The 14,917-nt window shown below is 35.1% G+C and overlaps 1 protein-coding gene across 2 annotated transcripts in view; it reads right to left on the reverse strand.

Moving 5' to 3' along the window:
- Positions 1–14,917, reverse strand: part of LOC116595385 (E3 SUMO-protein ligase RanBP2) — an 85,197-nt gene that overhangs the window by 1,688 nt on the left and 68,592 nt on the right. For both annotated transcript variants that reach the window (XM_032351642.1, XM_032351641.1), the window contains 8 exons: positions 14,417–14,587; positions 13,674–13,766; positions 12,989–13,167; positions 6,723–6,927; positions 5,194–5,295; positions 1,756–1,901; positions 588–861; positions 125–459 (listed from right to left, as the gene is read on the reverse strand). In XM_032351642.1, the coding sequence (XP_032207533.1) occupies positions 125–459; positions 588–861; positions 1,756–1,901; positions 5,194–5,295; positions 6,723–6,927; positions 12,989–13,167; positions 13,674–13,766; positions 14,417–14,587 (1,505 nt within the window). The remainder of the gene's footprint in view (positions 1–124; positions 460–587; positions 862–1,755; positions 1,902–5,193; positions 5,296–6,722; positions 6,928–12,988; positions 13,168–13,673; positions 13,767–14,416; positions 14,588–14,917) is intronic.

Genomic DNA, 14,917 nt, shown 5'->3' on the forward strand with positions numbered 1-14,917 from the left:
CTAATATGCAGAAAAGCTTAAAGAAATCTTAAGAAAATTCCAGGTGAAGAGAAACACTCAAATTTCCCAAGTTCGTGTGGTTCACTTTCTAGACTTCAACTGTGATACACAATTAAATACTTACTTGGCAAACAAAATCTGGAATTACTCTGTGAAAAATGGAGTTCTTGAAGCCAAAGCCTTTCTCTCCAGTGCAGAGTGCTCTGAAGTTCTCTGCAGTCTGAGGAACAATGTTTGAAAATAATTCCATGGTTATACGTCCTAGAGGTTCATCGTCTGCGCAAACATCAAAAAACACCACAGGATTTGTCTCCTTCGATAACTCTGCTGTCAGTGATACCTGTCCTTTTTGGAGTTTCAATAAATTCTGTTGACATTCTTCAAATTTTTTTTTAAAACAATCAGCCATTTCTTTGGTTTTAAACCTTACTGCAAGCTGTTCCACTTTGGCTTCTCCATCTATTAAACAAAACAACATAGAGACAACCTTAATATTAAAATAATTGTTATAAGCTATCTTACGTATTTGTTATGGATTTTAGAAAAGACCAAAAAAATTAAAAGTAGCATTTGCATATAGAACTCACCAGCATAATCTGAGGCAGTCCAAACTAAAGCATTGTTCGAAACATTCAAGGGTTTTAATTCCATTGTTTTGGTGATGACATGGTTTGCACACACTTTAAAAACCTGGTCTCTTCTCATTAGGATCCGGTAGTAATTCTTCATTGTATGCCAAAGAATCTTTATGTCTCCTACACCACGCTCTTTCCACTGACTGACCTCTCGATCCCATCTATAGAGTTTGGCTCTCTCTTTAAATAAAATTTCTTCATCTTCTTCTCCAGATTTTACTTCTACCTATGACAGCAAATAAAATTATAAGCTGCTGCTTTTAACATATAACATAACAAATTCCAAAGAACCAAATTCCACATAATATTGTCTTTGCAATGACATTAACGGAATTTGAACTACAATATCAAGATAAATTCCAAGGGCTAGGAATACATCTGATTTGGATGAAGCACTAAAGACCTGATTTGTCATGAAATATTTCTCTTATATAGTATTCTTCCTACTTTTGGAAAGTAAATACATTGTTTTACGGGACAGAAGAGATTCCAAAAAGTGTTCTTGAAGAGAAATATCAACTACTGACTGTAGTTGAAAACTGACAAAGTAATTTGCCTAAAATAACATTCTTGTCCTTTTTATTAAAAGAATTTTGGCAAGTATGAGACTGGATACTTTTTACTTCCAGAATTATATTATGAAAACAAGATATTCTAGATCTTTTTTTTTTTTTTTTAAGATTTTATTTATTTACTTGACAGAGAGAGATGACAAGCAGGCAGAGAGGCAGGCAAATAGAGAGGAGGAAGCAGGCTCCCCCGCCGAGCAGAGAGCCCGACGCGGGGCTCGATCCCAGGACCCCCAGACCATGACCCGACCCGAAGGCAGTGGCCCAACCCACTGAGCCACCCAGGCGCCCCTGAAAACAAGATATTCTAAAAATATATGAAAAAAACTTAGTTCTTCCCAACAATTTCATGTAGAATTTATATATGTGTCTATATAAATATATATATATATAAAAAAATAAAACTGGGAGATATATAGATATAGATATAGATACAGATATAGATATATAGCCTCCACTTGAAAGGGTAAATATTCTGAAAGAAATGCAAACAAAGTTAGTCCTGCAAGTCAAGCCTATGTCAAGTTTAGTTCCATTCTTTTAATATTTACCTCAGGTAATGACACTATTGGTTCAAAATGGATATCTTCATTGTGAACTACTTCTTCATCACTACCATCTTCATCTTCGCCAACTTTACTGGTTGACTGTGCTCCAAACACAGCTGCTCCAGTATTTGCCCACTGGAAATTCTTATCTGATGAATAAATTAGGATATTTAAACAGTGGTATCAAATTTTATATGCTTTTAATCCCCCTGTTACGTTCTTGAGGCCTGTAATTTCCAGTGATATGACATATACTTTTAGTAAAAATGCTTAAAATTATATTACTCTGACAAGTTTAACTCATATAGTGAGCACACAGTACTACTCACAGTACAGAGTACTGTTTATGCTTTGAGCTACAAAGATAAGATCATCTGAGCCTCAGGCAAATTTCATGATACTGAACTATGCAAGAACTTTCAGTAACGAAGCATATTTTTAACACACACCCCAGAATTTTGAACAATTAGCTCAGCTCCAAAGGTAATTTACCTCATAAAACATTTTATCACATAAGAAAAATAACTTTTGAACCTAAAAATGTCCTCTCAAAGAGGCCATACCTGCTACTTCCAAAGCAGCCAAAGCAGCCTAAACACATTTATAGCTTTTCTACCTCAACTTCTTCCTGAAGTAACTACTGCTGCAGCTTAGATTTCTTAGCTAGGTGGTAGAAGGTAGCACAGGGCGAAGCTCACTGACTCCCAACTATCCTCAAGGGATACCAGGTTGTTGGTGCTGTAGACTCCCTATTCCCACGCAGAGAAACAAAGATTGTTACTCTCCCTTAGGCCTTGGAGAAGATGAAAACTAGTTACTTCTTCCTCCCCATTTCAGCCTCACTGTCTTAGAGGGAAGAAACATCTCTTAGCTTTTCATCACTTGTTGATTAATCACTGTCTTAGAAAATTCCATATCCAGTGCTAAAAACTCTTAAGGGGCAAAAATATCACAGATGATTTAAAAAGTAACTCAGCACCTTAAAGAAAGCACAGAATGAGTATCTATTAACAGTAACTCCCTCTATGCCAGATTTAGTGGGGAGGGGGAATAAAAAAAAGAGAGAGAAAAAAAACCTCAAAAAGAGAAAGAAGACAAAAGTCCTTAGGAAGATATTGCAAAAGAGGGGTGCCTAGGTGGCTCAGTTGGTCAAGCAACCAACTCTTGGTTTTGGCTTAGGTCAGGATCTCAGGGTTGTGAGATCATGCACAAAGGCTGTGCGCTGGGCGTGAAGCCTGCTTAATATTCTCTCTCCCCCGTCACTTTGCCCCCCACCAAAGCTCTTGCATATATGCACACACACTCTCTTCTTTCTCTTTCTTAAAAACAAAAAAATAGAAAACAAAGCTGGTTCAGGAACTCCCAAGCAAAAAAAATTTTTAATTACCCCATAAGACCCTTGAGAGGTATGGCAGAAAATTCCAAAATATCTCAGTGGTTCTTAATGCTGGGTGAATTTTAAGAATCACACAGGAACTTTTAAGATATCAATGCCTAGGCTACCACACCCAGAGAGTCCAATATAATGTTTTGTTTTCTTTTAAAAAAAAAACAAAAAATGAAAAACCTCCCAGGAAATTCTAATATGAAGCCAAGGTTTTTTGAAAACCAGGAGGAAGAATTTTAAAGTAAAAATATAAAGTTATACATGTCAATAATCACAATTTCACAGTAATAGTTCTAGGCAACAGCACATAAGGAGACTTCCACTATATGAACAGGTTTATAAAAACATTACAAAATCTGAAGGAAATATGATAAAATAGTGATTACTGACAAAGGCAGGTGATCTTTAAACAGGAACTCCCTTATTATCCTCTTAGTTTCTGTATTAAATATTACATAACAGATGTGGAATGATTGAGATACCTATGTGAATAGAGCTTACAAAGAAATGAGTTTAAAAAAAACAACAAAATCACAACAAAAAATGAACAGGAGCAGATTAAAAAAAAAAAAAAAAAAAAAGAATCATTATAGAAAAGAATATGTAGTAAAAAGAGGAAAAAAAGATTCCTCTGAACTTAAAAACCAACCAAAACAGAAAGTTTAAAATCAGAAAGGTCCATGCAATGCCAGAAACAAGTTATATATTTAAAAAAGAACAAAAGGAAGGAGGGAAGGGAGGGAGGGTGGGAGGGAGAGAGAGAGAGGGAAGGAGTAAGGAAGATGGATACCCACATTCTGGTGAAATTTATGACCTCTTAAAAAAAAAAACTAATTTAAAAGAAAAGTAATGAAAAAATCTAGAGATTAATCAAAAACATAAACAAAAGGAGAACTGTCCAAACCAAAAGGTACTTCTTTGAAAAGACAGCACAAATTCCTGCCAGATCTAAGAAGAAAACAAAGTAAGAAATGTAGTTAACAAAGAACTTGGTAAATCACCTCAGCAAAAAATGACAAGTGGTGGTGAGAAGTAAATGTCATGAGGTTTGAGTCTAGCCTATTTCACACTTAACTGCACAGTATGGATAGAGTACTTTGAAAAGGTTACACTGAAAAACAAGCATCCTAACTCATCAACTTTTATTTGTTAAGTTTTTTGTATATGGATAACTATATCTATAAGGGCTCATTATCTTCTGACTTCAGGCTACCATACATTAAAAAAATATATAGCAACTTGACATCGGTGAGGATATAAATTCCAGCATAAAAAACAATACCTGAAGGTAATTTCTGAAAGTTTTACACGTGCGTCTATAAATGGCAGGTGATGTGAAAGAAGTGTGAGTGGGAAGCATGCTATTCTGAATTACATAAATATTAAGTATATATTTTCAATAACATTTATTCCACAAACCAAGCATCTTGTATAGGAACAACTTAGGTTGTGCTATAATCAGAAAAATATGAAAGTCATTATAAGAAAATGAAAGTAATATACCAATAAACTTGAAACAATCAAGTAATATATTATTTTCTACAAATGACACAAAATGCACTAAAAACAGAAAACCACTGAAAAAGATGGGAAACCTCATCAACCATAAATTTATAGTGATAAATCAGCACAAGCCCTATATTCAAACTTGATCAAGGAAACTAGAAAAATAGAAAACTATAAAGTCATTTCCTTAAAAAATAGATGCACAAATCTGAAATATTCACTAAAACCAAATCCAAAAGTATAATTAAAAAAACAATGCACCAAAATCAAGGTAATTCCAAAACTGGAAAGATGGTTCTACATTTCAGGATGGAAAAGATTACCAACAGGATTTATAGTGAATTAAGAGAAAATTCTTATGGTTTATATTAATAAATGTCAAAAATAATAGTAAAATATAAAAGTCCTTCCTCAAAACCCTTAAACAAAAGGGAAGGTGAGATGAGGGAAGAAATGTCCAACTTAGTTACAACACTGTGGCAAAGGACTAGTTCTTTCATTTGTGTTTGATTCTGAAACATCTTTAAAATCTCTCCTCTTGATCTTACCTTTAGAACCAAAAGCAAAATCCCCAGAATTACTGGAAGCCAAGTCTGCAAATGACAGTCCTGCGCTACTTCCAAATCCAAATGAAACTGTTTTGCTTTCCACTGGCAAAAAGAAAAGAATAATTTAACATTTCATTTAATATATACTGAACATCAAAGCTTTTACCCATGACCCAGAGAGAATGGGTTGGATTGTTCTATACTACCAAAGGGTTTGGGTGTGTGGTGTGAAGCATTTGTCTTCTGATTATTTCTCTAAAGGACAAAATACAAAATTCTCTAAAGTTGCAAAATACAACCAATTTTGAACTTCTTCAGTGTAATGTGTACAAGTACTATTCTCATGACAAACTATACCAACAGCACACCAAAAATCTTTTTTAAAAGTGTAGGGCACCTGGGTGGCTCAATCATTAAGCATCTGCTCTCAGGTCAGATCATAATTCCTGGAATCAAGCCCTGCATCAGGTTCCCTCCTCGGCAGAGCGCCTGCTTCTCCCTTTCTTGCTCCCCCTGCTTGTGCTCCCTCTCTCGCTCTCTCTCTCTGTCAAATAAATAAATAGAATCTTAAAAAAAAATAAATAAAAATGAGATGTAGATCTATACTAAGCCAGATAATTTACAGTTTTCTATAATCTAAAACTTTCATTCACAGGTGGGTTTCAGGAAAGACCTGCATAAAGAATTTTTCTGTTCTCTATTCTAAGTAAGCTCAAAAAAAAAAAAAAATCTTTCACATCTTTGGTCACCAGGAGTTTGGGGGTCTTAATCCTGACAATGTGTAGCTACATGATCTCTTAGATTCCTAAACCCTACTTTTATTTTCTGAAAACATGAGATTTTTAGGTCTGAAATTACTTCCTCTTCTAACATATTAGGACTCTCAAGTGCCTATAAATATAGTAATTGTGCATTATTCAAGACTACTTCTGAAACAAATTAGGTAAAATAGACAAGCAATTTTAAAGGAATATATTATAAAAGATTCCCACCCCCAATATCAACTGAAATGAAAAAACACAGAGGAAAGCCTATCAGGTTTGATTACTGTAACTGATTAATCTAATGAAGCACACAAAGAAAAAGACACTAAGGTAGTACCATAAAAATTTAACCACCTTATTGTAATATCCACAATTACTTCATATATGAATTTTAATATACTTCAATGATAATTCAAACAATATTCAAATATTCCTATCATAAAGAAAAATCTCCACTAGGCAAAACTTGTTATTTATTCTCGAGTAGAAAGGTCAGAGTCACAGTGCTTCATATTCGTTAATAACCACAACTCTAACAATAAAAATACATGTTTATTATCTTTGTTGATAAGGTAGTATGATTTTCTGGTTATTATTACAAATATTTCATGCCCCTTTATACGTTTCAAATGTGTTTTAAGGGAAGGGAGTTTTTAGAATTGACATTTGAGTCTATTTCTCAAATACAGAGTTAGGTGACATTATGTGACGTTATGTAATGGTAATGTACGCCTAAAAGATTTTTGTAAACGTATTAAATTTTACCTTGGCTTGTAGAATCTGCATCATTTTCCTTTCTAGCAGACAAATCTACAGGTTTATCCACAGTTCCAGAAGAAACAGGTGGTGAACTAACAGATTTGGTAATAAAACCAAGTTCTTCAGATTTACATAAAAATGGTGCAGTCACTTTACTCCCACGTGTATACATACTGTCAGCCGTGTTAGCTATTTCTTCACTCTGGGATTTCTGCAAAAAGGAAGCAGAAGTAAAAAAATAACTATGCCATTAAATACTGACTGACAAAAAGGATCATATTCCTATTTTAAAAGATTCTAGACATAATGGAATAAACACACTTCACCTTATCTCTCCCATTCTACACTCCATCCTATCTTTACTATTAAACTGGGCTGAAAGAGATAAAGCAAGTATAAAAAGCCTCTGAAAGGTAGATAAAGCAGGGGGATTAAGAACCCCAAGATTTGGGGCACCTGAGTGGCTCAGTGGGTTAAAGCCTCTGCCTTAGGCTCAGGTCATGATCCCAGGGTCCTGGGATCAAGCCCCACGCCGAGCTCTCTGTTCCACAGGGAGTCTGCTTCCTCCTCTCTCTGCCTACCTCTCTGCCTACTTCTGATTTCTGTCTGTCAAATAAATTATTAAAAAAAAAAAAAAAAAAAAGAACCCCAAGACTTGAGTTATAATCCGGTGGTAAGAACCTTCCAGGGTATTTCCTTCCCTACCAACCCATATTACAGCCTGGGTGCTAGAGAAGCTCCAAAACTGAAGCTGCAATGACAGAGATGGAAAAAATTCCCAAGAAAAGCCAACTCTCCTTGGCCAGGGGTTCGGGGTTGTCATGAAATGATCCATGTGTTGAATGAGCAGAAAAAATGAGCAGAAAAAATCTTTAAAGAAGCTATTGTAACAATGCTCCAGGATATAAGGGCAAATATTCTTTAAAATAAATGAAAAGATAACAAGTTCTCAGCAAAAAAAACTTAAGGTATAAAAAGAGTCAAGTGGGAATTTTACAAATGAAAAAATACAGTAACAGAAAGCAACATAGATGATTTACCCAAAAAAACCCACATTCACGCACCTCAACAAATTCAATAGAACAGAAATCATAAAGTATATAGACTCAGTCAACAAAGGAATTAAGGTAGAAATCATTACCAGAAATATAGCTGGAGAAATTCCAAATATTAAGAGATTAAAAAACCCATTTTTAAAAAATAATATATACAAAGGCCTCTAGATAAATTAAAAATATCTTTAAATAAATATGAAACTACAACTTATCAAAACTTACAAAATGCAACAAAACCAAGGAAGGGAAAATTTATAGTACTGAATGCATACATTAAGAAGATCAATGGGGTGCCTGGGTGGTTCAGTCAGTTAAAATCATGTGACTTTGGCTCAGGTCATGATCACAGGGTTCCTAGACTGAGCCCTGCATCAGGATCCCTGCTCAGTGGGAAGTCTGCTTCTCCCTCTCCTTCTGCCTCTCCCCTGGCCTTATGCTCTCTCCCTCCCTCTCTCTCTCAAATAAATAAAATCTTTAAGAAAAAAAATCTAAAATCAATGAACTCCTACCTTAAGAAACTAGAGAAAGAAGAGCAATATAAAATTAAAGCAAGAAGATTAGAAAAAAATGAAAAGTATAGCAGAAATCAATAAAGTAGGAAATTAAAAGAGGAAAACAACAAAATCAAAAGTGGTTTTTTGAAAAGGTCAATAAAAACTGATATAAACCCAAAGTAGGTTAACCAAGAAAACAAGATGCAAGCTATTAATATTAGAAATGAAACAAGGGGGCACCTGGGTGGCTAAGTGGGTTAAGACTCTGCCTTCGGCTCAGGTCATGATCTCAGGGTCCTGGGATCGAGTTCCATATCAGGCTCTCTACCTGGCAGGGAGCCTGCTTCCTCCTCTCTCCCTCTCTCTCTCTGCCTGCCTCTTTGCCTACTTGTGATCTCTGTCAAATAAATAAATAAACTCTCTAAAACAAAAAAAAAGAAATGAAACAAGGGGCGCTTGAGTGGCTCAGTCAAAGCATCTGGCTCCAGTTCCAGTCATGATCCTGGGGTCCTGGGATGAGCCCCTCCTGCAGATCTCTGCTCAGTGGGGAGTCTGTTTCTCCCTCTGCCCTTCCCCCTGTTTGTGCTCTCTCAAACAAATAATTTTTAAAAAAGGAAAGGAAATGAAACAAGAGCCATCACTACTCACTTTTAATTGATGGCTATTAAAAGGGTAATAAATTTTAATTTAGACACCACAGACACCATTACACCCACAAATTTGATTAACATAAAGGAAATGGACCAATGCCTTGAAAGACAAAACCTACCAAAACTCAAGAAGAAGAAACAGATAATCTGAATAGGCCTACATCTACTAAATCAATTAATATCATTCCAGGACCAAATGGTTTCAGTACCGAGTTCTATCAAACATTTAAGAAAGAAAGAAAGACTAGCAATTCCTACAATGTCTTCTAGAAAACAGAAGCAAAAGGAACACTTTCTAAGTACATTAAGCAAAAATTAATAGGAGAAGTAGACAAATCTACAATTATGCCTAGCAACAGTCTTCTCAAAAAGAATAAGGAAACAAAAAAGTAGTCAAAGATAATATATTGAGACTTAGCACAGCATCAATTAGCTTGATCTAATTAACATAAAACACTACCCCAAAAGAGCAGACTACACATTCCTCTCAAGTGCACAACAATCACCAAGACAGCCTTCAATAAACCTGTAAGAACTGAAATTACTCAAAATACATTCACAGACAATAAAGGAATTAAACTAGAAATCAATACCAGAATATGTGGAATATCACCAAATATTTGGGAGCAACATACTACATAATGCATGTACCAAAAGAATATCTCAAGGAAAGTAAGTATTTTAAACTGAAAGAAAATGAAAATACCACATAGTAAAAGTTTTGGGATGGAGCTGAACAGTTCCTAGAAAGAAAGTTTTGGGATGGAGCTGAACAGTTCCTAGAAAGAAACTAGAAATGAAGAATGGCTCCACTTTGAGAAACTAGAAAAAAAGCAAAATAAATTGGAAATGACCTTCCATGGATCAATGAATAAACTGTGGTATAGCCACAAAATGGAATACTACTTAGGGATAGACAAATGCCTATACTGTAGGATTTTATTCATATGAAATCCTATACTGTAGGATTTCATTCATATGTTGGTCTGGAAAAGGCAAAAATACAGAAACAGAAAACAGATCAGCAGTTGCTAAAAGATGTGGGTAGGGGAGGATCTGACTACAAAAGGATGATACAAAGGAATTCTGGGTGTGTTGGAATTATTCTATCCTGTCTTTGGTGGGAATTATAAGAATTCAGGCATGTGTAAGACTCAGAGAAAACAAACACACATACACAAAAGTGAATTTTACTTCTGTAAATAAAAGAAGTTACTACAAATGAAAAAAGTCCTTAACATACCTGAAGCACAAGGCAAAGAAAATTCATTCTGTTTGTGTCAAATGTTTAATGCTATCACAGCAGTATTACTATAATAGCCAAAAAGTAAAACCAACCCAAGTGGCCATCAACAGATGAATGGATAAATGAAATGTGGCATATCCATACAATGGAATATTATTCAGTCATAAAAATCAATAAATGCATATATATGCTTCAGTGTAGATATACTTAAACATATTAAGTGAAAGAAGCCAGACACAAAAGTTATTTATAAGAAATGTCCACAATAGGGGCGCCTGGGTGGCTCAGTGGGTTAAAGCCTCTGCCCTCGGCTCAGGTCATGATTCCAGGGTCCTGGGATTGAGCCCCGCATTGGGCTCCGCTCAGCAGAGAGCCTGCTTCCTCCTTTCTCTCTGCCTGTCTCTCTGCCTACTTGTGGTCACTCTCTGTCAAACAAACAAATAAAATCTTAAAAAAAAAAAAAAAAAAGGAAAGAAAGAAAGAAAGAAAGAAATGTCCACAATAGGCAAACTTATAGTGATAGTCCATCACTGGTTTCTAGGGCTGGAAGAACTAGGGGGAAATGGGGAAGGGTGGTGACTGAGAGGTTAGAGGTTTTTCTTGGGTTGATGAAACTGTTCAAAACTGACTGTGAGTGGTTGCAGAACCCGACAAATATACTAAAAACCTCGGAATTACATACTTTAAAATGGGTGAACTGTATGGTGTGTAAATTATATCACAATAAATGTTACCCCAAAAAAGTAGGCTAGACTACTTGGGTGGGGGGAAGGGTTTTAATTCAGCTCCTAATGCATCCTCCCCTTAGAGGTCTTGAATGGAAAACTCATTACAGACAAATCAAATTACTTCTGTTTTGTTCAATACTGTATCCCCGGGGCACCTGGGTGGCTCACTGGGTTAAAGCCTCTGCCTTCAGCTCAGGTCATGATCACAGGGTCCTGGGATCAAGCCCCGCATCAGGCTCTCTGCTCAGCAGGGAGCCTGCTTCCCTCTCTCTCTGTCTCTGCCTGCCTCTCTGCCTACTTGTGACCTCTGTCTTGTCAAATAAATAAATAAATAAATAAATAAATAAATAAATCTTTAAAAAAAAAAAAATACTGTATCCCCAATTGTCAGCATAGTGCTAGCTCACAGTAAACGCTTATAAAGAGAGTACACTTAGGCATGTTAAGCAACAGATATCATATTCAAAATTAATTAAACTGAGTGTAAAGCACGAACAACACATTCCGAAAAAGTGTAAATCCACATCTCTTAGAGCATATTTTAGTTCAAATGGTTTTTAGTTTTCTATTTCAGCTGTGTATCAAAAGGTAATTGCTCTCTTCCAAAACGTGTATTTTATTGCAGCATTTTTTCCCAACCTTTATAGAAGAGATTTATCATATTTAACTTTGGTACCAAAAGTATTTTTGGATAGCCACTAATACTACTATTTAATGAACAGTGTGATAGTGTTAGAGGATATTTTCTAACAATCACAAATGTTTTAAAATAACACAACTGTCACCTCAAATAAGATACTTCAACTCCTATAAACAGCGTGGTTTATAAAATACCGACAAAATACACCAAGTCCTTGTGTGCCAGCTCAAGTGGCATGCATCACAAGGTAGAAAAAGAATAAATGATCAACAATTTAGTCTGTGCATCAGTACTGAAATTATTTTTCAATTTTTTTTTTTCAATTTTAAAATAAATGTTAAAGTAGTAACTTACTAGAAGTTTTGCACATAAGAGGCCATGTTTAAATCACTGTTTAAATCTGTATAATCTAAGTTTATATTAATATGATTATACTGTACTTGAATAAATAGCTACATGATAAAGCCTCTAACAGTGGGAATTAGAGTAACAGTCACTAAATATTGTGAATGTAAATACAATGAAATACATGTAAATACAATGAATCCATGGAAACTGCTAAGTGATTTGAAATACACTTTAGATTGAAATAATGAGACCACTGCTGCAAAAACTTCAGATTTCAACAAATAAATCTATCTGGTTATAAATGAGAAAGTGATATCTTTACATCAACTAATGACCATTAATTATACGTGTACTGATGAATTCAATTTAAACCTACACATCCTAGGTAACCAGCAAAGACTCCTCAGAGTCAGAGAGACTATGAAGAACAATAAATTTCTTAGACGCAGACCACCACATCTCTCTCTAGCCACATGTCCCTTAAAAAAACCACTACATGTGTAACGAATTCCAGGACTCTATTTTAACCATCTAACAAAAACAAAAATAAAACAACAAAAAAAGCCAGTATTACTTGAGGAGGCAGGAACATTCTGAATACATGCCAATATTAGACTGTAAACAATTACTAGACAGGGACCTTGTCTTCTATTTTCTGTGAAATACAAATTAAGATAACCAAGGTGCTGATATCTATTAAAATTATCACTACAGTTGTGCTAAGAAAGTAATCAAATCATGAAATTGACAAGTTATAGGCCAAGGAACTGTCTCCAATATTACTTCCTATCCACTCTGCCCACCAGAGAATAAACTAATTTGCATGGAAAATGAACTAATTAGTATCATTCTTAGTGGTAAACTCAAAAAGATATTCTGCTCAGTCCACCTCTCCCATCCCCACAAAAACCCAACATACATAGGATGTGAATCTTTACAATCCTCTCTGCAGAACAAAACTCCTTCTTCTCTGGTCAATGCTGATTGGTAGATGTGTAATCCATTTTCTTCCCACAACACATTACCACCATTTGGTAAAAAAAAAACATTCTAGTCTACTGCATCAACAAAGGCAACTGAATCAGAAGGAAAATAATGGAGATGCTCTTACTTGAGAGTCCTGAACTTTTTGAAATTCTGACTGAAAGTCTTCCCCATTTCCATTGTCTTCATCAGTATCACTGCAGACTCCACAAAAAAATGTAGGTGGAAGTTTTAATGTATCTGCTTTTGCCTTCTCTTCAACTGTTGGCTTCTTTTCCCAAACAATAACACATTCTTTTTCATTATCTGAAAATTCCACAGAACACAAGCAAAAGAAAGTTACAGAAAGTCCAACTCCTTTCCAAGAATGGTTCTCAATATAATGTACAGATTATAGACCCAGATAGCAATAGCTATGAGTGCTAATGGAGAACAGGATCACCAAGAAAACAATGTTTTACTATTTTTAAATATTTTAAAACACGAGAGGAATAGTACATAAGTAAAATTGGTAATTATAAAAATGATCAGACGATTCCTTTTAAATAGAAGATTTTTTTAAAACTTTCTAACTAGTAGGGCACCTGAGTGGCTCAGTTGGTTAAGTGTTTGATTCTTGATTCTGCTCAGGTCATGATCTCTGGGTTCTGAGATCAAGGCCCACATTTGGCTCCACATTGGACATGGAGCCTGCTTAAGATATTCTCTCCCCTCTGCTCCTCCCCCTCCCTTTCTCTCTTTCCCTTCAAATGAATGAATGAATTAATAAAATTTGTAAGAGCATTATAATTAGTAATTTTAATTTAACATACCTGTTAGCTTTTCTTCTAATGGTCTACATTTTTCTGAGTCATCCAAATATAGTTTTCCATTAAGTTTCTTGACAGCTGTTTCGAAATCTTCATCTTAAGTATAATTGATTTTATTAAAAAAAAAAGGAATTTCTATTAAGTTTCAGGAATTTTTCTAGCCAGAAATCTAGTAATCATCCTTCAACTTCATACTTTCCCTTACTCCCCACATTGAAAGAACACCCAATTTTGCCAATTCTATATTCCTAATGCCTCTCCTGTCATTATAGAAATTCTATTTAGGCTTTCTTCTTGTTTGAGCTACTCTATCATCTTTCTATCTCCATGTCCCACAACCCAATCCTCTACACCAAACTCAACCAGTCCTACTGAAACTTCCTGAGCATGGAATTCCCCTGCTGAAAGACTCTGGTATGGCTCACAGAGTTTTCCATAATGAAACACCCATCTGCCTCATTAGTCCCCCATCCCTCTAAGTTAACAGGGAAATGAGGATTGCTTTCAATTCTCAAAATGCCTGCTCAACTTATGGTAGCCATCCACAAAATCCTCACTTAATAAATGCAGTTGTTTCAATCATTACATCCATTGACTATTTACAATACATACACTGAGGATAAACATCTTAGCTAGGAGGACAGCAGTGTTGGGTTCTAAGAGGCAGGCTTTAAATAATTTAACCATACTCCCCCATTACTAAGATTAGCATGAAAAGAATGCATTTTAAATAACAGAAGATTTACCATCCTCTTCTTCTTCGCTAATATAATCTGGTTTATTCTTATAGCAGAAGAAAGTTGGAGGAAGTTTAAGTTTGCTTGCAAGATCTTTTTGCTCAGGGGTGGGTATTAACTCATATACAATAAGAACATCATCATCTGAGGGAGGATCTTCAGGTTTTACCTTCTCTTTTGCTATAAAGTAAGCCCAAAAAATTATGAAGACAAGATATTAAACAGTTGTATTAACACCAATATCCTAGCTGAAAATAAAACCACTGAACTTATTTTTAGGTTAAAATAGCATAGTGATGAAAACACATAAACTCTAACGTGGACAAAGCTCAGTAAAGAATTAGAAGTCTGATTTAATGTTCTGTCAAAACCCTTACTGAACACAGAATCTATTTAAAACCAAAAAACTACTGCATTTACTCACTGATCATTTTTTAAAAACTACTATTAATGGCTATAATTGTAGAAGGCATTTAAATAGTGCTGCCATAACCATATCTGGCATACTAA

Source organism: Mustela erminea, chromosome 7 (assembly GCF_009829155.1).
Source record: "Mustela erminea isolate mMusErm1 chromosome 7, mMusErm1.Pri, whole genome shotgun sequence".
Lineage (NCBI taxonomy): Eukaryota > Metazoa > Chordata > Mammalia > Carnivora > Mustelidae > Mustela > Mustela erminea.